Source organism: Podarcis vaucheri (assembly GCF_965113315.1).
Source record: "Podarcis vaucheri genome assembly, chromosome: Z".
In the NCBI taxonomy this organism is placed as follows: Eukaryota; Metazoa; Chordata; class Lepidosauria; order Squamata; family Lacertidae; genus Podarcis; species Podarcis vaucheri.
The window spans coordinates 51,332,981-51,360,165 of record NC_138758.1 but is presented as its reverse complement, the minus strand read 5'-3'; the positions used below and the strand labels follow the sequence as shown (position 1 = coordinate 51,360,165).

At 42.3% G+C, this 27,185-nt stretch overlaps 1 protein-coding gene across 4 annotated transcripts in view; it reads left to right on the top strand.

Annotated features, from left to right (window-relative positions):
• The window catches only part of DENND1A (DENN domain containing 1A), a 268,662-nt gene that overhangs the window by 65,367 nt on the left and 176,110 nt on the right, over positions 1–27,185 (top strand). For all 4 annotated transcript variants that reach the window (XM_082208835.1, XM_082208833.1, XM_082208834.1 and 1 more), the window contains exon 4: positions 24,429–24,478. In XM_082208835.1, the coding sequence (XP_082064961.1) occupies positions 24,429–24,478 (50 nt within the window). The remainder of the gene's footprint in view (positions 1–24,428; positions 24,479–27,185) is intronic.

Here is a 27,185-nt window from a genome sequence, read left to right as displayed (position 1 = left end):
GACACATCCTGCTTTGCAAAATTCGTGTGGATGGCTGTGGTGACTGAAAGCTACTGCTGATCTTGATGGCTTCTTCCTCTTTCAAATGATGCATCTTGTTATAGAGTAATGTTGGGAGGGAGGGAAGTTTTATTTTTTGCTCCATCGGTGTACTTAGTACACTCTAGTTGTTTTTGCTAGGAAGCTCGACCTTTGGGAAGGGGTTTCGTGTCAGCCATTGCTAGTCTGGGTTGAAAAATCGATCTCTGGACCAAATTCTCCTAATTGTTACAACCCTGAAAAATATCCATTCAGCTGGGTGCGGTGAAGTTCGCACAGAAAGGCTCCCGTAATAGTCTTTATCAGGTTTTAGTTACATTTTCTTACGAGAGTGTTTGATTCTGATCCTTTCCCTTCCTTCCCTCTCCCATTTTAAAAACATTTCTGTTCCGTGGAAGGTGCAGCGGTGTCTCCTGCCTGCTGCTGCTGCTGAGCACGTCCCAGCATGGGCCCCTCAGGGCGAACAGACCTTGTCTTGTAATGGTGTGTGCAGCGGACGGGACAATAGTCGCCCCTGATGCCTGCAGTCCTGGAGAGCCCCTGTAGTATTAATATAATTCTTTTAAAAAAACAACACCCCCCGGCATATTGCTTGAGTGCTTTTTGTTGCAGTTTTATAGTGCCTGCCCCCCCCCGTACTTGCACCATAGCGTTGAGGTGTGCAACAAAGCATCCTTTTGTAAACACACAAGTCCTCATTGCCATCTCGTGCCAATAATCTGTTAATAAATAGCTCCCTAAGTACACACTGCAGCGTTGGGCCACAATGTGTGCTGAAAGAGCCGCTAGTCTATCATATGAAATGTAGTCGGATTAAGGGTCCCTCCGAGCTGTTGCTGTCTCTTGTGCCTGTGATCTATGGATTATAGGACTGTCTCATACATAAAATATTTTTCCTTTTTGTAAAACAACAACAAAAAAGGAGAGAAATCTTAGTATGCTGTAAACCACCTCTGAAGAAACGCAGTACAACCTACAGAAATCCAGAGATGCAAAGCTAATGTGCTGCTGGAACTTCCCTGATCTTTTTATTCAGCTCGTGCTTTTAAAAGATCTTTAAACAAACAAACAAACAAAAAGAAATGTGGACAATCAGTTCAGGGGGTGGGGAAGGTAGCAGACTTCTCAACCTTAAACACACTAATTTCAGGTTCAGAGTGACCTTACTTTTGGCGCCTTTTTAAGGGGCTGGAAGAACGTAAACTGCGTTTAAGCCTTGAAGAGACAACCGGGCGCTTGTGTGAACAAAACTAAGCAAGACTTATGGTCAGCATATCGTTTCTGAATGCTTGTGAAAGTGGTTCGGAAGCAGAAGATCACCATTTCTAAACAAAATGAGGATTCTTTAATTTAGTTAACAAATGTGGCAAACCTAAATGCCACATTTTTGAAGGTGTCAAGTATGTGTTATTCGTTAGCAGAGGGTGGAAAGTTGAACGGCAAACGCACTGCAGGGTTTCTTTTTATTATTTAGGCTCGGTCTGCAGCAAAGGTGGGAATGAAGTTGAAGTTTTAGGTGTGGTGGCCTTTTGAAGAAAAAAAATCAAATTACTGTGGGGTTCCCCCCCCCTTGTAGCATACCTTTAAAAACAAAACGGTTCCTTTTGTTTTTATGTGATGCATGTGCAACTTGTACACAAATGTTTCTTGCTGACAATCCAAATCCGTGAGGAATATTGTGAGTTAAATCAACACAAGGCAATTCTCTCATTAGTACGAAAAAGCCCAAGTTCTGCCCCCCCCACTTCCCCAGTCTAAATTCTTGGCACTTGTTTTTACATACAGTGTGTTTCCCATGTAGGCAGCGCATCTGATCAGAGCCCTTGCTGCCGCTGGATGTTTTATTCTGTGTGTTCTTTGTACCTAACAGTAAAAGAATCTGTCACAAATTATTGTGGCTCCCAGCTTTAGAAACCTGAGAAAAAAGGGAGGTTAGACTGACATCTGTGGCTGAATAATGATGGGCAGCCTTTTGGCTCCCCTTGAGCCACAAAGCTAGCATTGCCTTTAGAGAGGAAAAAGGAGTATAAGAAGAAAGGGGGGAGTGATAAAAGGAGGTTACAAATCTGTGGTCCTGGAGATGTGTTACTGTTGGGCCAGTTGTCTGCATGGCACGATAATCCGTTTTGATCTCCTGTCTTAATTGTCTGCTAAAGACAAATGGGCAGTAAAAGTTCATCAGTTTCATCTCTCGCTCTCTTTTTTGCTTCTCATTTAGAGGCAGAATAAATGATCCGTCACTACAGAAAGAACTCCTTTCTTTTCCGACACGGGCGGAAATGCAGGACCCCAACACATTTTTATTAAAATATTTCTCCCTCATTATTTCAGCCCCCTCAGCTCTGATAGATCTCGCTGTTTCATGAAAAATGTAATCTGAAATGTAAATAAGGGGTTTGGTACAAAGGGAGGAAGTAATGAGCCGACTAGCCACATTGCTAGAATCTTGATTGTAATTACCCACTAAGGTGGACACCCCTGCTTGTCCTCCCCCACCCCTGTTGGTCAGACCACAATAGTAAAAGTGACTTAAATCTGTAAAAAACCTATTCCAGTCCTTGGGATTTTATTTTCAAAGGTCATATGCATCATACAGGAGGGGGCATCCAAGGGAGAGCTGGTGATTTCTTCTAATTTTTTGGTAATAGAATCAATCATTTTAGAGGACTATGCTTTCATGTTGGCCGTTATTTATAGCATGTCCAAAATTAATAACTTGTTTTTCAAACATGTTCTGCTAGCGCCCTTCTCCCTCTTTTTTATTTTTAAAAAAGGTGTGTGCTAAATTTTGGTGTAGATGTTTTGCACGCTGGCTTTGGTGCAAGTCGTGTATAATTATCACAAGGGTTGTGGTCTCTTTCTACCATCTTACATAATATATCACATATGTTAGAAGACATGTTCCAAATTGCTGAAATAATTTTAGCGACAGTTTTGTCATTCTTCAAGTCTATACTTTAGATTCTCAAGCAGATAAAAGGTTTAAAATAATTTTCAGCCCCTCTGTTCCTAAAGAAAATTCTAAATAACCTCTGCAGTTAGAAAAAAAGGCTCCTTTGTGAGGAAATGCAAGCAAACACAAATGTGGATGGTTAATAAATAAATTGTGTTTAAAGAACCAAATTAATTTTTTATCTCAATTCCCCCCCATATAACTTTTAATTTGAGGTTTTAATGATTCTATGTTTATTATACCTGTTCCTGAAGATGAACACCAGCAAAGCTTTACTCTTGGGTTCTCTGATCTGATTCATAGACATGATCCAGTCAGATTTAACATGCGCTTAAAATCTATCCCTACTGAAATTAGCAAGACCTAAAAGTGCTTGCATTGTGGTCAACTGCACTTTTGGGCCTTTACTGTCATCTCCACATGGCTTTTAAGCCACTTAAAATGACTCAAAAACTACTTTTTAAAAAAGTTGTAATCAAGATTAAAGTTTAAGAATATTATTATTTTGGTATGAATGACATAATGAATGTGGAGTAAAAGTGGAATTACTAGGGCATTCTTCTATATTAGATAAGTTTCTTGCATAATCTCTAGTATTAGAGCCGCCTCTCTTCTGCAATTCTTCTATTGGGTATTGTGTGTGTGTGTGTGTGTGTGTGTGTGTGTGCGCGCACACACACAAAGCTTTGATTTATATGCTCCATCTGCTTAGTAGGCATATGATGACAGACGTTCTGTGTATAATTTGATCAACTGTTGTATGAAGGCTGAGGTTCTCCTTCAGAATGGGTACTTCAGTGTTCTTTGCAGGTATTCCCCCTCCTTTTCCATGGGCACAGAAACAGTGGCTGTAATGAATCCCTACACATTTATATAGAAACCGTAAACTTTATATGGGCCACTTTATATAGAAACTAAGAGCCTTTCTTGTAAGAAACATGGCTGTGGTGGTGATGGTAAAAAATTAAAGAGGAATATCCTTTTCGTTACCACGTCGCCAACTGATTTGGAGAACGTTTGTGTTGCGTTGGTTGTATGTGCGTGGTGTAAAACTTGCAACCTCACGGCCATGTGTGCTGGAAGCCTAACTCTACCGTGAGAGAGTTGGACGCAGCCTTGCCATGGGAGGAGGTGAGTTGGGTGGCATTGCAGACAGCAAAGTGTGGAAATGGTTTTGACCCAGGAAGGACAACCCACTGAACAGTCTCCTCCCTACAATCTCCCACCTCCCTATCTCCTTTAGAATGTTATGTAAGCCGCTCTGGGAGCCTTTTTGGCTGAAGAGCGGGATACAGATGTTGTAAATGAATGAATGAATGAATGAATGACTAAATGGGACCTATGCACAGACAGTTCATTCCAGTGAAGCTTATTCACAAGAGAGTTTGGATTGATTGTACTCCTTCTAATTAGCATGGCAAGCCCTTTGGATTCTATCCACCCCCAGCTCAGTTGTGCCTTGGGTCAGCAGTTATTGCAGTTATTGATTGCATAAAAAGTTTCTCCATTATTTCTCTATTTGTAATGTATAGATAGACTGTTGTGTAAAGTGCCTAATGCATCGTTAGGTGCTTTATATGGAATAATTATAAATCATTCAGTATGTGTAATCCAGTCATATTCAGGTTGAGGGCATCTGTGTCTGTAGATTTACGATGCAAAAAAGTCAAACAAATAGTCCATGGCTGTGTGCATAATTATTTTTGGAATTTTGTTTGATCATAGGAGTCCTTGTACTTGATCCTCGTTATGGTAAAAGTGGGAGTCAGGGTGGGGAGCAGGGAGGATGAACTTCTAAGAACTGAATGGTTGGCCTTGAAGCTGGCTTGTAGCTGATGTTTCTGCCTGCTCCTTCAGGAGATGAGCAAAACCGCTTCATGAATGGATGAAATTAGGTAACTCCTTTAGTATTGCATATGTCAGTGGGACAACATAATGCTGAGTATTGTGACGACGAATCAAGTCCTCTGTTTTCTCTCTCTTCACCACCCTGCATGTGTAGAGATGGTTCACTCTGAAAGCTACAATCCAAGCCATAGTTGGCATATACAATTGACATTTCGTCGAAGTCATCACAAGGGTGAAGGTGATTCTTAGAGGCAGAGCTAATCAAATCTCAGCACAACTTCTTACATGTAGTTACCACCCCCCCATTTTATCCCCTACCCTCCTCCTATCCTGGTGGCTCAGAACAGATTATGGTAATCATGCACAAGTCCTAGTCCCCTGCTCCCAAAGGCCCAACTATTATCATCACTGTGCATGAGTGAAACATCAGAAACATTAGGTTTTTCTTACCTTAAAAACAACAACTTTTTTGATTATAAAAGAACCCAAACCTCCTGCTGGGTCACATTTACTATCTCTGTTCCGGAGGGGCACCTATCAAGATGATGTGTTTGACTTCCTTCTTTCGGTTGATCACTTGATCTGTTGTCCATGTTTTCTGACTCCAAACCTCTGCCAAGCCATCTTCCAGAAATACCAGGCAGAGGTAGATGTTTTTTGCTTCTTATCTGGGGCCATTGTCTTCCTCATTCCCACCAAAAAGGAGGGAAGGAATCCTAGATAGTTAGAATCTTTCCACCACTTTCTCACTGATGCAGAAATTAGAATGGGAACACCAAAGGACCCATTGCCCTTTGTCTGAATGCCTGCTTTTGTGTAGAAAATAAGCATTGGTGTTCTTCCCTGCCCCCTTTAAGAGTGTGTATACAGAATATAGCTTTTCAAAAAGCGTGGTTCACTTCCACAAGCAATGCTGGTACTAGACTTGCCATTTAGATTTCGAGGAACTCCTTTTAAGGCTCATTCCTTTGTGAATTTAAGTCAGATTCTGACCCAAAGCCTAGTGGGCAGCCATGTTGCTTTCCTCATTCTCCTCTTGTCTCATTTTTTTTAAAAAAAATAAAAAAGACCTATTCTGATGTTTGTCAGAATGTTCTGCCTCCATAACAGCAGTACATTGATCATGTGGGGGGTTTGAAGCTGTGCTTCCTAGAATGTCTCCAGAACTTAATATCAGTCACCTTCATTTGATAAATCAAGTTTCATTTGGAGAAGGAATAACTACTCTCTGCTCCCCCTCTCCATGCTGTGCAGAATTGTATAGTCCCATATCTGCATACAGCAGGCAAATGCAATACTGGTGACCATTGACAGCAGTGGCTGAGATATTGAGACATCTACTGTAGGAGGAGCATGTGGGATTGTGTGAGTGCATGTGCAAGGATTAACAGCCTTGAGGCTATGTGGGACCTGCTAAAATGCACACTTTATACACACAAACAGTTGTGCTTCAGATATACACAGGAAAAGGTACTTTGCATCTCAAAAGGCTGATTAAATTATTCAGAAATAAAATATGATTTAAAGTTGTAATTGGCATAATTAAGGAATTTTAAATAGCTGGTGAATAAGTGCTGTATAATACCATCACCATAAGGCTGCCAAAAAAGGCCACTTCTGGCAGTTCCCCAGTATTATTTTTTTCTGATGGCTTGCGAGATTTAAGGCAAAATGGAGATTTCTCAGATTTCCTTCTGCAACGTGTAGGTTTTTATTATTATTATTGAGCAGTGAATTAATCAGCTAGAGGTTTTAAAAATTACCTGTAATAAATTTGGTGGGGCTAAAATGGAAGGGTGTGTTGCTGTGCAGACTACCAAAAAACCCCAGTTCCCTTAAGTGCTGGTTCAGGGGAGATAAATGAGAAACTTTGCTCTTTTCCCAGTTAGCTTTTGATGGTGAAACTCCAGTAGCTTTCCTTCTGATACTGGAAACCACAGATAAATAAAACTACGGTACTTGGTAGAAATCAAGGTGGCATCTTCTAAAACTCATTCTTCAGCAATGCTGATTGGATTTTATCTTGTTCCCAAATAAGCTACTTAGGGGTTGTTGTTTTACTGAAAAAAAGAAAATCTTGTCGATCAACAAAGAAATTCTTAAGGAAGGCGTTTTCTTCCAGCCAATTCTCTTTACTAAATTGGAAGGTCTACCTCTTTCAGAAGATGTCCCTTTAAGAACTGGCATTTTCTTATTCATATATTTCATATATTTATATACAGCTTAAAACCAGAATAGTCTTTGTGAGGTTTACATATATGCACACAGACAATACGAAAAGAGTACAATATCAGATCAATAAAATCCCCCTAAAAGCGAAACGCCCCCCCCCAAAAAAAAACAAAAGACAAAAAAGCACCAGACCCCCCACCACACTTTAAAAGCATGTTTAGAAACAGGGAAACGACTACTTGCCAGCCAGGCTGCTAGGTACCTCCAAGGTGTATAGAGGCAGCCATCCGACTGCACACGCCCCCGCCTTCCATCTTCCCCTCCCCGCTCACCAGGTGTATTTTGTTATGCCATATGTCTTCAGTTGTTTAAACTATTTGTGTTTTAGATCTTGTTTTTATTTTTGTGACCTTCCCTGAGATCTTTTGATAAAGGGGGGTATATAAATCAAATAAATAATAAAAATAACAAATAAATTTAGGCAATTAAAAGCCTAATGACTACCGTATTTTTTGCTCTATAAGACTCACTTTTTCCCTCCTAAAAAGTAGGGGTAATGTGTGTGCGTCTTATGGAGCGGATGCAGGCTGCGCAGCTATCCCAGAAGCCAGAACAGCAAGAGGGATCGCTGCTTTCACTGCGCAGCGATCCCTCTTGCTGTTCTGGCTTCTGAGATTCAGAGTATTTTTTTTCCTTGTTTTCCTCCTCCAAAAACTAGGTGCGTCTTGTGGTCTGGTGCGTCTTATAGAGCGAAAAATATGGCAATTGCCGGTAATTAAATGTTGGGACAGTAGGTAACAGTGGTGTGTAACTATTTTCACATTTTGGGGTTGGTGGGAGGAGGATACATCCCAGTCTTTGCTAAATGGAATATCCTTTACAAGCTTTCAGTTTCCCACCACTTGGCGCCCAAAGCTTGGCACTGATTGGACATTTTGTGTGTAAGAGAGATCCTGCCCTCCTTGACAATGCAAGTCCATTTTGCCCAACGTTTTGGTTGAGGTAATTTCTGAGTACCTTGCAAGAAGAGGCCAAATATAGTCGCCATTGAAATCTTGCAAGTGTAGTTCTCTTACAAGTTGTTGGAGGGGCACTTACTATTCCTAAAAGGGGAAATAAGAATTAGGCTGGAATGTCTGAATGTTTCTTGGTTGGCCAGGTGCCACTGCGTTGAATTGGTTGGATTTCCTTTCTTCTTTAGTCCAATTACGTACACTTAAATCAATACATTAGTGAAGTTTGTGTGTGTTTCTGTCTGCTGAGGCAATTGTGTTGTTTGGGCAAAAGAAGCTGTATCCTAGAACAGCGTTTTGTTATCCTTGGGTTTGATATGCTTTGCACTTATTCCAGCAGCTTTGAGACTGATGTTTTATGTGAACATTTTACTGCTATAACTGTTAATATTTTTTTATATGATCTGTATGGGAGAAGCTATGGTATGTACCTTATAGTTTTGGATTTCCTTGCTAGGAGCATAGCATGAGCCACAGAGCTGTAGTCACCATCCTTTTCTGCATTCACATTATTGATATAATTAAAATGTGTGTTTCTTTCTCAGCAAGAGTAAAGAATCAGTAAAAATAATTGTGTGGTGTTCAATCCATGAGATTCTTACGTGGCTTTCTGGAATTGATTCCATAGTTAATTGCTGGCTAGTGGATCATCACTTGTACAGGAAAAACAAACCACATTCCTTGATTCGGACATAGCAGGAAGCCAAGACTTCCTGTTTTCTGTTTTTTTGTTTAGCTACACTAGGGGACGAGCAAAGTGAAAGTGATTGGGCAACATGTACCAGTGTGTTGCTCGTTCAGCATAAACCATGGTAAACCAGAAACCCTGATTTATCATTGCATGAGAATGTGACCAGTATTTAAGAATGTTCTCTGACAATTCATGTCCAAAAACCTTCCCCAGCCATAATTGCATAGATGGCCACCAAAATTAATTAGAATTAAAGTGCTGGTAGTGTCAAAGGCAGATCTTTCATCGTGTTTTTAGAAGCGACTTTTTAAAAGAGAAGTTGGGCAACAAATTTTGTTGACCTGTCTAGTTTGGTTTTGCCATTCTTTCTAGATTTGATATAAAGTAGACATCAAAATAGTACTGTAACTTAATTGTGTTTTATGTATGTAATCATTTACAAGAAAGGGTTCGTGAGCAAAACACGTCTTGGCATGGGATGGTGATTGACGTGCCATACTTGACAGAGAACAGACTTCAGTGGGTTTGGACTAGTCCCTCTTTTTCAGTTTCCCTCTTGTGATAATGTGTTTATGTACCTAATGTATCAGAATTCGTTGTTGGGATGAATGAGATTAGAGGTTTGAAGCGGCTTGGAAAAACGAAACTAAGCAGGAAGTCCAGATTAAAAATAACTAAGTATTTGTTCCAGTTTGCCGGGAGTTGTATGTTGACTCATCAGCCCGCTTATTGGTGGGCTCGTCAGCATACTTAGCAAAGATGCATCCTTTAATGGATTATTAGATTAATGGATTTGATTAATGGATTATTGGATTAAAACATTTATTACAGTGCAGATCCCATACATGTGTACACAGACATAAGCATGATTGAGTTCAATAGGATCTACTCCCCGGGGAAGTGTGTATAGGATTGCAGGTTAATAGTGATTAATTGAGCATTTTTTAAAAAAAAATATTTATTTTCTATTTATTTATTTAGAAATGCCTTCCACAGGAACACCTGCATGACACCCTTGTGCTATGCCAGGCAAAATCATTTCTGTTTAGCTGTGGCCAGTGGCTTACCGTGAGCATGGAGATCTCCCTGGCTTTACTGTTCCCAGTAGTGAGTGGGAGAAACAAAACAGAATTCTTGGCTTAGTGTTACATCTGAACCAGTTACCATTGCTTGTTTCACTCCATTATAGAAACAGAATCATGGAGCTGGAAGGGACCCTGAGGACCCCAAGTCCAGCCCCCTGCAGGGCAGGAATATGTTCCACATGAGAATCGAACCTGCAGTCCTGGCATGATCCGCACCAGGCTCTAACCAGTTGAGCTACCTGAAGCCACAATTTGTTTCGGCTCACTAATTAAGGCTTGTTTCGAGTGAAACAAGCCAGAACCCCTGGTTCAGATCTAACACTAAGTCAAGGATAATGGTTTTTGCTCCCCCTCACTAGCAGGGAGGAGTGAAGCTGGAGAGATCTGTCTGTTAATGGCAGACCTTTAACCATGGCTTACCAGGATGTGTTTCATGCAGCCATGGACTAGTAATGATAGCCATTGCTATTTCAACATAAAACCCAAAGGAGCAGCACACAGGTGAATTAAAAAATTATGCATAGCACATGCAGAATAAATTTCAATTAATTAAGATGGAAAAAAATAAAAGGAATCAAAACAAATGTAAGTAAAAATGTTATTGATTATGCATAATTTCCCCTTTTCCTTGTAGCTTGAAGAAGAAATCAAATTTAGCCACAGCCCTTATATTGATTGTTTTTGTCCAGCTTCTTATAAAAGCTAATCCATATAGCAACAGGTTTGCTCTCAGTTAGCAAAACTTTCCTGAACAAAATTTGCCTTTCCACTTTGTACAGTGCTTATTTATGGGGATCTCTAAAACCTAGGTTGACCACAGTTTTACACATTTGTTTTGAGGCTCATGCAACAGTCCTTTTCTGACATTTATTATAGTTTTTGCATTCTATGAGTGTTGCTAATTTATTATCATCATCATCATCATTGTCGTCGTCATCAAAATGTACATCCTGCCTTTCTGTAAAAATATCAATGGAAGCTTAAAGTTCAGAAGTACACAAAAACAATTACTATAATCTAGTTGATTAGTTGTACAAACCAACTCCAGACTCTGGTTGAAAGGTAATTGCAATAACTTGTGGTGCACAAGAGCGTTTTCAATTTAAGCAAGAGTGCTAAGGTGATAGTAGAAATAGAAAAATATGATCTTCTCCATATGGGAGGGATTGTAATGTTCACTATAGCTCACTAAAGTGGCTTGGAGTGTTGGAAGCAAATTGAAAAATAGACCTTCCAGGATATGTATACCTGTTGGCACTGTTCCATGTTGTTCTTTTCAAAAAAGAAAGAAAAGTTATCCTGCCAGGCTCTAAATTCTAGAGTGGTGTTACTTGTGTTACATATTGCAATTTTGCAGAAATTGTTCTTCTGTTTTAGGTTGATAAATACCGCACCACCTCCACCAATAACTTCCAAGATGGTTAATTCATTTCTCTTCTGGTGTGGTTAAGTTTGGCTGTTTGTCCAGCTCATGCAGGCCAGATTTTTGGAGATGAGACTAGGGGCACTTCTATGAAAGCCAACAGCACTGAGCCCAAATAGTGTGCCCCATGATAATTCAGCCCGCACTGAATAGCTTTGTTGTTCTGTGAGGCTGAAGTGCTGCAGAATGTAGGCAGGCAGAATTTCCCCCATCTCTTCAGTCTCCTGCCTAAATCTTGATTTTCCCTAAGGCCAGGCTGTTAATCCAGTGGTAGAACTGGGCTGCCATACTCTAGGCCTACTGCTTTCTCTTTGACTTGGATAGCGGGATCCTCAAGTGCACGATGGGTTTGTGTACTCTGTTTCCCTTCCACCTGTCAGTTCCCTCAAGTTATGCTCCTCTCCTCCTTTCAGTCCTCTTTACTAATTGAATCAGCTACCCTGAGTGGCAAAGGAAGAATTAAGATATTTACTCTTCCTTGACCCGATGGTGGGCTTCCTTTTTCTCTTTGCTGCTCTAGCAATTACTTGGCATTTACATTACAGTAATTCCCTGAGCCCACAATTCTCTTCGTGCTGGGTTTTGTATGTACTGCGTGCACTTGGGAATCTTTCATTGGGATTCTTTTGTTGTGAAAGAAAGACAAAACTGGCAAAGTAAACAAATACATAGAGTGGCAGCTCCAGTTCTCGTGAGGAGTAGCAGGCTATTCAGTGCGCTCAGCTTTTTCTTATTGTGTGTTGAATTCATAAAATAGTGTGTGTAGACTGACACCTTATCAGCTTAGAGGATTTGCTATGGAAAGTTGCCAAGATGCAAATCAAGTTGTGGTAACACACACCCTTTTTGTGCAGAAGGTATTAGGTTTAGATCTTGGTGTCTCTAGCAGGTGACAAGAAAGACATTTCTCTGCCCGAGAACCACTGGCAGTTCGTAAAGGGCTACTCTGACCCTGGTATAAGGCAGGTTTGCATGCTCCATCACAGCTCTCCTGACAATATCTCTTTTGATACTATGCATTTTTGAAGTATTTGGTAAACTGGCCTCTTAGCTTTTAATCGGTAGCAAAAAAATGTTGGCCATCCGTTTAAAAGACGTGTGCCTTGCCTGTTTCTGTGCAAAGGGATGGTCGGCTTCCTCCTCTTTCAGTAAACTTGTCCTTTGCAAGGCTCTCCAGTGTTTCGCTTGAATAACACGTCTAAACTATACAGTACAGATTCCTTATTTTAGCACTAAGACTTACAAAGGCTTCTTTTAGCAGCCTTTAATTTTGTACTTATGTATGGGAGATAGCCTGTGGCTGTGATATCTACTGTGGATCTGCAGTTGTTTGGGGATGAAAGAAGGCAGCAGCTGGAAACTCGGGTAGCTACATCTAGCCATCTACCTCAAGAAGGCCTTGATTTTCGAGTTTATCTAAACAAGCTCGACTAATCCCAACTATCTGGGGGGATCCACTGTCAAAACAAGCAGCATGGCCCTAAGGCAAACACAACCATACAGAAATGAAGGCTGGGAATTCTAATACTCCAACGACTGCCTGTTGGAGGCCTTTTCTGCTGAGAGACTGTAGGAGAGAGGTAGCATTTGCATAATGCCTTTTTATTGGGAACTTTTGGAAAGCTGACAGAGGTCCAGCTTATAGCTCTCAACCACAATGCAGAGTCTATAGGAGAATCCTTGAATGACCTAACCATATTGGGAAAGGGGGAGGGGGATGAAAGCGCCTTAGTACAGCCAAGGGGGGCGGGCAGGAGGGGGGCCGTGGCAAGAGAGGAAAGGGGGGGGTTGCTGCATTGTCTAACATCTGCTCTCCTTCTCGTTAGTTTTGTTCTTTGCTATTCTATGTGGACTTTGGAGAAACCTAAGACAGCCAAACACGGATCCTGTAATCTTCCTTCTGAATATTTATGCAAGGAGCCAGCCTCTAAGCTGCCCTTCGCATCTTCCTTTCTCCCTACTCCCATTTTCATGCTTTCAAATGAGGCCAACTTTTCAAAAGCTTAAATAACTGTTTGTGGATGTTTATAAAAAAGATTTGCATTAATTTGGTTTTATTTGGCAGTTCAGTGTTATTATCTATATCTATATCATCTATATATCTATATCTATATCTACATCTATCTGTCATCTATCACACACACACACACACACACACACGGTGGCATGGAGGAGGTGGGGAGCAGGATTCTCACCTGAAGGAAGCAGGATTGTTGATTAAGAGGGTGCAGTTTATTGTGATATTTAGCGAGCTTGCCCTTGAGAGGCCAAATGATGGTTTTTGGGAATCGTTATTCCTCATTGCTTAGTATAACGGGAATCTTCTGAAGACTAGTTTCCAGGAGGATTTGAATACCTGCAGGAAACGTTCCCAAACTTTCTCTGCATTGCAGAGTTAGAAGATAAAATGACAAAAGCTTGTGTTTTGAAATGCAAGGGTACCTAGTGTACATACTTTTTTCTCAGCTCATTTATAGCTGCTTTTTTGCCTATACTGAAGGTGATATTCCTAGGTACTTGGAGAAGACCAATTGAAATTAAAGTTACCTAAGAGCTTACTCTATTCTCAACTTAAAAATGGAAAGTGTGATGCTGGTGGTCAACAAAAGAGGTTTAAAGACTCTCTAAGGCAAATCTTAAAAAAATGTTGTATCAACACTGACAGCTGGGAAACTCTGGTCTGTGAGCGCTCCAAAGGTGTCATGGGTTTTGAAGACACTTGAACTCAGGATGAAAGGGAGAAATGCGCCAAGAGGAAGGAACCCTCACTGTGATCAACTCCTGCCCGGAAACCTATGTCCCCACTGTGGAAGGGTGTGTGGATCCAGAATTGGCCTCCACAGTTGCTTAGGGACTCACTTTTAAAACTGTGTTTATGGAAGACAATCTTACTTGGCCACGAGTGATCGCCAAAGAAGACCACGTCGTCAAAATCAACTTGCTCAGTACATTTAGCACTCTTGCATATTTTGTGGGTGCTGTTTTATTTATTCAGAGTATTTATAAGCTGCTTTTTATTTGTAAAGGAAAGGTGTATGACACTAGTGTAAGACACTATGAGGACAAACGCATACATAGATTTAATCACCTCAGTGGTTCTTTCCCTGTAATTTGGTCTATAAACTGGGACTAAAGGAATCTGAACTTTCAGCTTTCCATTGTGTGTATGTATTTTCAGCGCAGCATTAATTATTATTTATTAAATTTGAATTAAATTTTTTATTAGTGCTACCGAGAAAGTCTGAATTTCAAAATTATGTTTGAATTAAGTTAGCATAATGTTTTATGTCTGTGTTTAAATTCTGTATGGCTGAGAGAGAGGTTCCCTTTCCCCTCTCTTTGCATGTGAATGCCATTAAAGGAACAAGCCGGAGCTATTTTTTTTCCTCTGGCACAATTTTTTCCTATCACATCTGCTAGGTCTGTGTCCCAGGAGGAGAAGCACAGAGCAGTGAATTCAACCCAGGCCCATTATCTCCTGCTTTTGCCTATGTTGTATAAGGAGCAGGACCTCTGGGAGGCTGGGACTTTCCTCCTGTGTAACGTCCAAGCCAAATTTGAAGGGTTGGTGGCCTTAGGGGTGGATTTGACGAAACAGGCACAATCAAGTTAAAAAAAAGTCAGGGGTTATCGAAACTGATAATGAACAGGCTTCTCTCCCCACCCTGCTTACCAGACAGTAAATAGTTCCCCATCGGTGTGCTGCTTTTGAATTTCTGATTTTAAATCCATACATCTCTTGCTTTGATTACAAAACTTCCCCCTATATTTTGAGATTCTTTCTCCCCATGTGGGGCAATTGAGCCTTTCCACTAAAAGTATTTCCATTGCCCTTTACTTAGCTTCTCATTGCTCCTGCAAGCAAGATGAAATATGTGCGCCAGTGTTCTCCCTCTGTGTTGCTCTAATTGTGCACAAAGTTAAAAGCTCAATAGTTTGGGGGACAATCAGCAAGCAACTTCTGTTTATTAGAATACCATGTTTCTGAAGCATTGTTTTTAAATAGCCTTATTTTCAGCTGCAAATAACAGGGAAGAACTATGGCCTGCTTTCATTAAAAACGGCAACAGCTCCTTAACACAACAAGGCTGCCCAAATAACTCTCTTGTTTCATAATCTGCTTCTTATATATCCACTTTGCCACAAAGCCATCCCTTTTTATACGTTGTTCATAACTGAGCGATTTACTGTTTGACGGGTGTCTTTTCACAGAAGGAACGTGTCTGGGTCCGCCCCACAACCAGCAGGTTCTCTGACTGAGCTGCCTCTTCACACTCTCTAGGGATGACTTTTGCCACTCCCTGCCTTGCCAGTCCAGTTGCAGCTTCAAGCAGTTTTCCTTTCTGTGAAACTCCTCAGCTTCTCCTAAAGTGGATTAGATCGTCCATTCATGGGGGAGCAAGTTTCCTCCTCATTGACAATTTCTCCATAGACGTTGTCTTTGAGCAAACTCCTACGTTATGAAAGCTTGAGGAACCTGGGCCAGCGTGGCGTGATGCCAGCCAACCATCTCGAGGGCAGTCTGCATGTTTATATCTTTCCGTGACCCCCAGGTTTCCTCTTCACAGTTAAGTTTGCCTGAAATCCGTTTGGAAGCTGGCCCTGGAGGCCCCCTTTAAAACACCAGCGCAGCTGTACAGGCAAGAGGGAGGGCTTAAAAGGACTGCTGGTCTCCCACGGCAGCCTTATTTTGAAGTTTTGCATTTAGGGGCACATCTGATGTTATCAAGCAAAGGGAATTGTGTTGTGATTTTGTAAACTGCCCCTGAACTGAAGCAGATGAAGAGTGGAGTGTAAATGTTTTAAATAAACAAATGATTGGAAGAAAGGCTCCTTAGACACTTGTGTTGAACTTGGTGACTTCTAGGAGTGCAGGAAATCACTTTATGCAAGCCCAGTCTTGCCTGTTGGCTAAGGCAGTGGTGGAGGGTTTTCCCAAGTTCTGCCCCTTCATCCTTCCTCCTTCTCCTCTAAACTGGATATGCCATGGGTTGGAACTGGGCAAAGCACATGTCCTGCCACTTGGCTCTGGTTCCATTCACTTTCCTCTCCATCTGATTCTGCCCCTGTATCAGATTTGTGGTCTTGTTAACAGTCATAATTTAAAGACGAGTCAGTGCACCCTTAGTCACAACCACCCAGCTTATTTGCCCAGAGGATGAGCAATATGAGCAGTAGGCATTTGTTGAAAGTCCCATGACCTGGGTCCCATCCACTGAAATAATTGGTAGTGAGCTGTGATTATGCAGAGATGAGAGAAATGTGTACCACCAAGTGTTGCTGTTGTGTTGCGTTGGGGTGCTCATGGTGCAGGTTGCATTGTCGAGTTCCAACACTGAAAACAGCTTTTGGGATTGAGCCCTGGAAGCTTTGGGCTGCCATCTTCTTAGCTAGTTGCTCTTCAAACAGAATGTCTTCCTCCTCAAAACTATTGGTAGCCATTGCCCTGCTGGTAAACAGCACAGGACCCCCTTGGGGGGGATTTGCTTTGCTTTAGAAAAAACTTCATTTGTTCTTATTGCTAACAACGGATTTCCAAAGGGCAGAGAAAGGAGTCAGGTGAGGAGTTGTTTTCTTAGATCAGTAAGAGAGAGTTTTTGAGTGTGTGAGTGTCTCGAGGGAAAACCGCAACAGGAAGGATTGGAGTGTGGGGAGAGAGACAGAATGTGACCCGTATAGTCGTTCGTGGAACTGCTCAGAAAATGTGAGTTCTGCCCCAAGGGAGAGTAAGGGACTGGGTGGGCACGGGAAACGGGAACAGATAGGTGGTGTTGGAGGGTTAGGCTTGAGCTTGCTTTTCTTTTGGCTTCTCTGGCATTCACCACCATATGCTTCTTTAACTATAATACTAGATTGTAAAGTTAAATTCTGGAAGACCAGGGTTCAAATCCCCCACCAGCTTACTGGGCGACCTCGGGCCAGTTACTCACTCTCAGCCTAACCTACTTCACAGGGTGGTTGCTGTGAGAATAAAATGCGGAGGAGGAGGAGAGTGGCACATGCCACCGTGAGCTCCTTGGCGGAGGGCTGGATATAAATGAAATAAACAATAAAATAAAATATTCTGGGTAGAGGGTTAGGCCTGAATATGTGAAACTTTGTTCACTTCTCCACTCAATTCTGAAATGGGTTGGGGGAACCTTTAGTGTGTCTCTATCTCTCTTGTCTCTCTCATCTATTCCACTGGGTGTGTGAATGATGCTTGGCCTCCCCTTGGAATAACAACAAAACAAAACAAAACAAAACAAAACAAAACAACAATAGCAGCAAATTCCTGCCTCAAATTCCTTGGGCTGTAAAAGTGAGTAAGTAATGAGTTGTTCCTTGGTGCCTCTGTCTGTGGTGGCCGGAGTGGGGCAGTCCCTCCCCAAGACTGCCCCCTTCTCCCTTGGCTACTTTACAACACAAGGGAACTGCCTTGCTGCCTTTGTGACTCATTTATTTTGAAAACTTTGGTGTTGAAACCAAACTTAATCAATGAGTGCTGTGTTGTCGCCAATAAGTTACACATTTTGCTGGATCGATGAAGAGGGATTTTAAAAAGCCCATGTGGGGTTTATAATGTCAGCAGTATTTTCATTATGAAAAGAATGGGAGTTGGGGGGGCCTTGTCTGAGCCAGGTGGCAAATGTCCTGGAGCCAGCGGTGAGGCGCTTTCCTGGGACCCCCAAGGGACGCGGTTCATGCCCTGCGCTTTAACGGCAGGGACTGGCTGATATGGATTCACTCTCTTTCTCCTTTAATGCTCATTAAAATGTTAAAAATCAAACTGCATACAAAAAGATTTGTGAAAATACAAACTTGGAGATTGATCCAGAAAGCAGGCACACTCTGCCCTTGGGACCCTGAGCAGCAGCTACCGAGGTGATTTGCATCTTCTCAGCTGCGTCCCCCTCCGTCTTGGTTCCTGGGCTTTGTGTGTGTGTCTGTGCTCCCCCCCCCAACCCCCAACACTCTCTCTCTCTCTCTCTCTCTCTCACACACACACACACACACACACACACACGATGGTGGAGAAAAAGGGGGGGGTGAGGGGAGGCATGTTCAGTTTTTGTCACATGGAGGCACCATGAATCAAAGCAAAAATGAATGTGATTTCTTGTTTCTATCTCCCTGAGGCTACCATAACAAAGCAAAGTTAGCTGTAGGAAAGGTGCGGGCATTGGCGTGAGCCTTTGCTTCAGAAGAGAAGCTTGTGTACCTGCAGTCCCCAAACAATGCGATGCAATGGGGTGGGATAATGAGTTTTAAAAGAGCACGCAGCTATGGAGTTTGTTTATTTATTACATTTTTCTTCCCCGGAGTTCAAGGTGGCATACGTGGTACCTGCTGACTTTGTCCTCACAACACCCCTGTGAGGGAGGTTAGGCTGAGAGTGAGTGCCTGGCCTGAGGTCACCCATTGAGCTTCATGACTGAGTTGGGATTTGGCAAACTAGGGTTCAACACTGTTAACCACGGCATCACCCTGGCTCTCTGTTGAAGGGCTTGTATGCAAATCTGTTGAGGAGGTGAAGGTGTGATGTGGGGGAGACTCCTGCTTTGGTAGCGCATGGCTCTTGTAGCCAGGTGTTATCACTGCACCTTGCCCAGTGCAGCTGGCAATGGTTCCAGGCCCAGCGGCTTCATGATGAGTGAGTGGAGGGTATTATTAAATATGAACGTAGAGTTGGCATCACAGACTTGGGAGATGAGACCCACAGAGCGTATAGGTTGTGGTTTCTCATGTTCTCTTGGCACCATGTTTGGTTTGGCCCACCCTAAGCCATTTAAATTCTGTATCCCACCCACTTAGAAAAGCTCTGGCTGAGTAACACTCCCTGCCCCACAGAATGGCAGGAACACAGCTGTGCTTACTCACTTGAAACGGTAGTCACGTGGTGCTTCACAGACCTAAAATATTTAATGGTGGTAGCTCTCCTTGTTGGAGCCGCTTTGTGCTAAAAGCAGTCAGGCTTAAAATGAGTGAACCTGAAGATACTTCATGCTAATCACCAACTTAACCTCCACCATCACCAGCCCAAATGAACACAATGACTTGGAGTGTTCCCATCTGATGTTCAGTCTGTGTTGAGTTTCTAGTGGCAGGAATTTCCAGAGCTGTAGAACAGCTGCTGGCAGTGCGCCTTGATCTCAAATAGCACCGCTTTTCGGAAGAGAAGGTATATTGAGTTCTGTACTGCATGGGCTTAGGATTGATTTTGGAATTACATAGACAGTTAAATGAACAGTCCAAATCTCTGCCAGTTTTGTTGACAGCAAGTAGGTGGGAATATCCATGTGCCTTGTTTTCCACATGTCCCTGCTTTCAAACCAGAAAGCCTCCCTTTGTGGCTTTGGGGATCAATTCCTGACATAGCTAAGATAGGATTGAATCAGTTCTGCACGGTTGTGACTAGGGCCGGTGCTCTCTCAGCCCAACTGGGCAGCCGCATGGGGTGCAGACCTCAGAGAGCAGACGTTGTACTGACCTTTGAGGGGCATAGTTTTATTCAGATTAGCTTTTGTTGAATCTTATAAATTTCTGATAATATTTTACTTTTATTTTACATTCTGAAGAATATTGGAATGCTTGATTGCTTTTGCAAAATGTGGTATCCCGTGGTACAGCTGAAAAGTTGTACATAGCTAGCAATGGACATTTTTGGAGTTTGTAGAATATCTATCCCTTTTGATCTCATCATGAATGACCATTTGTGCAGTGTTGAAGATAAAAAAAAATGGTTCACTTCACTGTGTAGGAAAAGATACCCCAAATGAGCTTAAACAGCTTGTAGCAGGTGCTATAAAGCAGAAAATTATAGCACATGCAAATTAAGCCAAATACAACTCAGTTATTCTGGACTGCACACCTGACGTTAGTCATATTGAACAAATGACAATGATTGTACGCTATGTTGATGTAATAAAACCATTAGATAATGAGATGTCTGAGCCTGATGTTATTGTAAGAGAACATTTTTGGGGATAAAGGAGACTACAAGTGCCTTTAGGACAGAAACTCTTCTTGGACACCTTGAGCAAGTGGGATTACCATTTGAGAATCTGCATGGTCAAGCTTATGATAATGGGAGTAACTTGAAGGGCAAAAAAAATTGCATACCAAAGAAAGTCCTGGACACAAACCCATGTGCCTTTTGTGTGCCCTGCAATGCACACTCTTTAAACTTGGTAGTCAATGATGCTGTTGTTGTCTGGAAGCAACTAGTTTCTTCAGTTTGGTTCAACAGATGTCTAATTATTTCTCTGCATTGACCCAGCATTGGCAAATTCTAACTAGCTGTGTTTAGCATAAATGTTAAGCCATTGAGTGAAACAAGATGGGAGAGTCAGATCGATTCTCTGAAACCACTGAGATATCATCTTGGTAGTATATATGATGCTTTAGTAGAGATCTTTGAAAACACAACCCTAAAAGGTTTTTCTGGAAATACGTATTGAATTGAAGCTTGCTGTTGCAATTTGTAAGTTCAGGTTTGTGGTATTCCTTGTTATGTGGTACAGCACCCTTTTTTGAAGTCAGTCTTATAAGCAAGCTACGACAAAAGAAGGAAGCTGATTCAGCTACCGGCCAGTTGCAAGTGACCAAGAATTACCTTGTGGGCTGCAGAGGTGATGAGGGGTTTTGACAGATGCTACTGAGATTGCAAAGAAACTAGAAATTCTCTCAACCTTTGAGGACAGAACAAGTTAGAGAAAGGAGAAAGAAAGGGTAGTTTGAGGAGGAGGCCCAGGAAGAGACCTCAAGATCCAACACAGAAATTCAAAGTAGGTTTCTGCTATGCTGACTTAGACATGACCATACAATCTATTGAATATATTCCCACAGCCACAGCAATATGATTCCTTCTTTGGCTTCCTGTATGATACTTACAGTATCAACAAAAAATCTACTGAAGATGTACTGAAGGCTTGCAATGATTTGGAAAAATCATTGATGCACAATGGAAACAAAAGATACTGGTGCTGAAGGTCTGAGCAATAGCCCAATATTTCTGTTGCTCTAAGGATCCTTCTCACACTTCCAGTGTCAGTGGCAAGCAGTTTCTCAAAGCTCAAACATAAAAAAGCTTAAATATGTTTAACAATGTTGAGAAAGAGACTAGTTCGCTTGGCAGCTACGTCAGTTAAACGTGCCCAAGCATAATCGTTTGACCTGAAGGAATTGGTGACAAAATTTGCAAAGGAAAAACTTAGAGACTTAAATTTGCAAGATTATTCAAAACGATTTATGTGCTAAAACATTTTCTTTTGTATTTCAGACAGATAATCAAAGTTGTATTCCTTATTCTTGCAATTTAAAATAAACATAGCAGTTTAAACTTTTGTAGTCTTCATTTTCTCTACAGGATGCCTGGTTTTGAAAATTGAAGTTAGCATTTTGGGGGTGTGCGTGCAAGGGATTAGCTTTGCCTAGGACACAAAATAGCCTGGCACAGACATTAGGGCTGGGCGAAGTGTCAATACACTGTCCAATACTGGTTTGAAGTCTACCTTGTGGTCCTGATTTTGTAATATTTGACGTGGCAATGTACAGTGGACCCTCGGGTTACGTTACCTTCGGGTAATGTAACTTTTGGGTTGCGAACATGGCAAACCTGGAAGTCTATTCTTCCGAGATTCGCCGCGCACGCATGCACAGAAGCGGCACCTCTACTTAAGGATTTTTCGGGATATGTACGGACCCCTGGAACGAATTACATTCGTATCCAGAGGGTCCACTGTATTGTGAATCACAATGTGTGCATGTGCTATGCAAAAATCGCAATGTGGGAAAACATGAATTTGGTCATTGCTCCTCTACTCATTCCTGCTGCCCCTGTTGCTCTGCCACCTGCAGTGAACCTCAAGAGCAGGCCCTGAAGAAAGTCGCCCACCCGGGAACTTTCCTCATGAGCTTCTAGTTTTAAGTGCAGGCGCCAGACTGGTAGGTGGTTGAGGGAGATGCCGGTCTTGCTGGGAACCCCTTTCCCCTTCCTTCCTTCCTCTTTCTTTGGGCTCCCTCTGCTGGCAGCGTCTGCCTGCGAGACCCTGACACCCAACCCCTCTTGTGACCCTTGGAAGAAGAGGAAGCCTTTCCGCCTCGCCTCCCCAGAATACCAGTGCTGCTGCCAGGCTTGCTTGGAAGCCAGTGCTACTCCCCTAGAAAAGTTAACTGGGATTATTTAGTTCTGAGTTAAAGAAAATAAAAACACCTTGCCCTCTTGTTCTTGCCTCTTTCCTCCCTTCTCCCCTTCTCTCTCTCCCTCTCTTTGTCTGTGTGTCTCTCGTGTCTATTAGGGAACATTTTTTCAACTTACCTATGGTACTAATTACTCCTACAGCTTTACTTTTAGAGAAAATTACCCATACTATAAGACAACAGTTGTAGCAGTAGGCTAAAGGTAAGTAAGGAATTGTCAGTTTTAGGCCCCAGTTGCCAGGACATTCCCTCTTAGCCTCTACATATTGTGATGTTTAGCTGGTGATAGATCACAGTGTTGAAAACCAGACACTGCCCGGCCCTAACAGGCACTGGTTGTGATTCATTAAACCAAACCGTACCCAGCAGACAATCAACCTCATTTTCTCTTCTTCACTGTCTTCCTGGGACAGAGGGGTTGTTAAGCTCCTGGCAGGAATCCACATAGGTACTGAATTTTGTCTCACTTGTTGGTTTCCACAAGCATTAGACCTGGGATAAACCAAGCACTAAACTATTCCATTGTCTAAACAAGCTGTTCTGTGCTTTTAAAAGAGAAATTATAAAGCAACCCAGCCCTAGATTGTGCCCCTTAGGAAACGCTCCTCTTTCTCTCTCCCTGGCCCTTTCTTCCCTTGGCTGTGCTCCATAACCTTTAATTTGGCAATACTACTCCTCTCCCCACTTTTTAAATAGGTGATGCAGTGTTGAGCAATTGAGCTTGAAAGCATATGAAGGAATGGGGCATGCTCAATTGAATTGTGTAGGAGGACCATGTTCTTGCCAGGAGAGTCAATATGTTTTCTGCTCCATTGAATGGGTGATTAGATTGATGTGGTTTATTTGTTAAATGATGGAAGTGGTTTTAAAAATAAATGAAGCACGAAGCATCACTTCTGCTAGCACAGATAATTTATTATTACTGGCCTGGAAAGTGCTTCGTTTTGTAAATTGATCATTAATTTTATCAAGTGTTTGTTTAATGTAGTTCCACTTAAAAAATCATCAAAAACCACTTGACTTATTCTTCATTCTTGAATATGTAAATATGTAGAGAATGGGCAACGTGATGTTGTTTTTATAAAAAGGACAATATTGAATGTTTTTACTTTTAAACACAGAGCTAGAGCTTCCCCGGTTCTTGTACTGTTCTGGGTAATTTTCCCTCGACGCGCTATTGTGCTTGTGTACCTCACTTCCTGAACTACATTGAACAAAGAAGAACTTAATCTCTGTGATTCCTTTTAGAGGGATATTCAGAGAACAGATGGTCCTAAAGTGTTTTGTTTTCAAGATTTAAGAAATATACATATAGATGGAGTCTTAACTTCCTCCCCTCAGCCCTTACTTACATTATTGCATTGTATTATTCAGCTCACTGTCGTAAGTTACTGTGACTTGTAATTTTCTCCCGAAAGCAAACTTCTGCTAAGCCTTCTCTTAAAAACCTCCATGCTGCCTGTGACCCCCCCCCCGCAGTGTGGCGAGAGGGGACAGTGTGCCTAGGATAGCTCCGGAGATCCTTTGCTGGTTTTATTCTGTGCTGTGTTTGTTGGGAAGTCCTTTCCACTCCCAGCAGCCCTTGTTCCTAGGATACGAGCAAGTACTGTGCCAGGAGAGGAAATGCTGCCAGGCCAAAGAGCTGTCTTGGCCGGATGGTGTTCGCTGGTGTCCATATGGTCAGGTCGGAGCGTCTCCCCAGAGGCAAGTTAACGCACACTGGCTCAGCCACCTCCTTCCCTCCGGAGGTCCGCTGGAGGGCTCCTGCTGCCTGCCCATGTGTGAATCTTGATTAATTTTTCATTTTTAATGAAGTTTGATCATGTTTATTATTTCACATGATTGACTGCCTGGTACTCCTTCCATGTAATTGATAAAGCACATTTCTCTTCATCTGTCTCTTGTTTCTTCAGGGCAAAGTTATAAGATTGTGTTCTGTGGTTAATGTTAGATTTATTGGTCCCATTAGATGTATAAATTATCTCTCTCTCTTTTCTCTCTCTCTCTCCCTTTCTCTCCACAGGAAATTCTACAGACTCTGACCAGGTTCTGCTTTCCCTTCTGTGTGGACAGGTAATGTTAGATTTCCGTACTTTACAAGAAGGGAAAAACAAAAACAAATAGCCCTCTGTCAATAAAACAGTTGCAGAGAATAAAAACCGCATCGTTCTTAATGCTTTTTCTCCCTGAACCTGATTTAAAACACCCAAGTGTAAATTACAGTGGCAACATCCTTTTTTCGAAGGATTTTTATAGGCACCATCAAAAAAGTTTAAATTTTACCATGCTTCGACCAACAGTCGTATCACTTTTCTTCTTGCTACTAATGAGGCTTTTAATGCCAAACTTAAAACTTCTGCTGATTTAATAGTTAGGCTCCTGTGCTTGACAACTTGCTGCATTTACAACCATGGTTATAGGTATTCTGCAAGTGTGAGTTGCTGTGACTATTTAATTTTGGAACTTCACTTTCTAGAGTTTCAAAAGTTTTGATTGGAGTAGTAAAAATATGTGTGCTGCCTCCCGCCCATGCACTCTCAATATCTAAATATCTGGATTTTGAACTGGGCTGAGCCAGAGCTACTTAGTGCCCTCCGCATCTGGTGGTTTTAGCCCTCAGTCTCATTGTTCTGCTGCTGCTGCTGCTGCTGCTGCTGCTGCTGCTCTTCTTGCCATCATTTGCCTTCCTGTTTGTCCTCACTGCCACATGACTTGGTTGGCGTTGCTATGCAATGCTCACGGGTGTCTGCAAACTAAAATCAGTGTGGGCCAATCCAGCCACTAGGCTTACATGGCGGTGCAGGTAATGAGGCTAAGGGCATTAAGGCCAAACAGAGGAGGAAAAATAGAACCCAGGAGCAGACTCCAGGGAGGAGAAAAAGGCTCTGAATAGCATTGGCAAGGTGAGTAATTCTTTTTCTTTTAATCATTCCGCAGTGCCAAATGTGCTAGTCAGGGGTGCCGTCTCCTAGGGGCTGAGCCCTTTTGGGCCCCCTTAATATTTTTTGGGAGAGGGGGCCAGCCTCCCCCAATGCTCAAAGGAAGTGCAGGAAGCCAACCGCGAAGCTGAGCGCATCGCTGCTTCAGTGGTCGATGACTCCTCCTCCTCCTCCTCCTGCAGAGAGGAAGGAGCGGGGAACAGCATCCAGCCAGTGGCGGCAGCAGCAGTGGCAGCAGCAGCCTCTGGCCATTTAACCCCCCTGGCTCCTCCTGACATAGAGACGGCATGCACGCAGCGTTGGCCCATCCGTTCTCCTTTGGTGCTAGTTTTGGCATGAATATCCATATGAAATTCACCTGGGGAGCTCAGTGGTGGAGTGCAGCCTTTGCTGCAGAAAGCCCTACCTCCAGTGTCACCACTCAAATTGACCACATAGCCTGTGATGGGAAAAGCCCCTCTCTGCCTGAGACCTTGAAGAGCTCCTTCTAGCCTGAGGAAGCCGTAGTGGGTTAACTGGACTGCCATCCAATTCACTGGAAGGGGGCTTCATATATCCATGGGGAATATTTGGGGCAGCTGTATTAGTACTAGCTGAATAGTTTGCCTGTGACCTTCTCTTTGGGAACTCCTTTTCCTGAGCTAGGAATACTGAGATGATAGTGATGATAATATAGCTGATTCACTTATTTTTGCTTCTTAACGTGCCCCATTCTGGGCCAGGTAAGCACTTTCAAATCTCTAACCCAGCTACAGAAATGATAGCAAATACCAACCAAAAAGCAAAATTCTCTTTTGCCTTGTGTATTGGTATTTTCTTATGCTGCCTTTACCCCGGATGTGCCCAAGCAAGATGTCTCAAGATGAGCTCTGCCGAGCCTTTAGGGGAGGAAACGAATTGCCAAGAACACCTTCCTCCTGGGCTCTGCAGTGGATGGAAAGCATGGTCTTAAACCACACACCTGGTCTTCTAGTGCAAATATCTAGAAGAAGCAGATGCTCTTGCTGCCGACTTTTTAACAGCAGTATTTCGTGGTTCACTTGGTAGTAAATATTCACATCGTGTGAAGTGGTACCTCTGCCGCTCCCGGGCTCCCATCTCCTTAGACTTGCAGTAGCTCACGTCAAGAACTATTTTTGACCATAATCTAAATCTGATCTTAATCACAATCGTTCCAGAAACATGTTTTCCTCATTTCTGTGGAATTTGCATGGCATCTGCAGGGAGGAGGGTCTCCCCACCCCCACCCTTGAATAAATCATGATTATTTGCAATTCATACTTGTATTTTCCTCTGAGCATTTGTTCACCTATCATTTTTACCCCACAGGCCAGACTGAATATGTATCCAGGGGATAAATCAATATATTCTTTATATATTTTTAAAAGCCAAAAATCTCTTTTAAAAAAACTAAGTAAAACTCTACTGACATGAGGATAAACACAGAGTTGGGCATTTTAATAGCATCATCCCATTCTCTCACTCACCCCAACCCTGTTTGCATAACTGGTTGATATTTTTTGTATATACAACACACACACACACACACACACACACACTTCTGCTGGGGCTTAATTTATGCTTTGGATGCTGTACTCAACTCAATTGTAATTTATGCTTTGAATGCTGGACTCAATTGTTGGAACAAGCAAAATAATGAAGAAAAGAGTGCCTCTGGTGGTGTGCAGAGTCCTTTGTGTCTGGGGACACAACAGAGCTACAGAGCTTTCATGTTAGTGTGGAAGGGGGCTCACAATAAGCTTCAGCTCCAGGACCTACCCCCTCCCCATAGAAATTAACCACTGGATTCCTTCCCTGCCCTGTAGCTACACTGGTCTTCT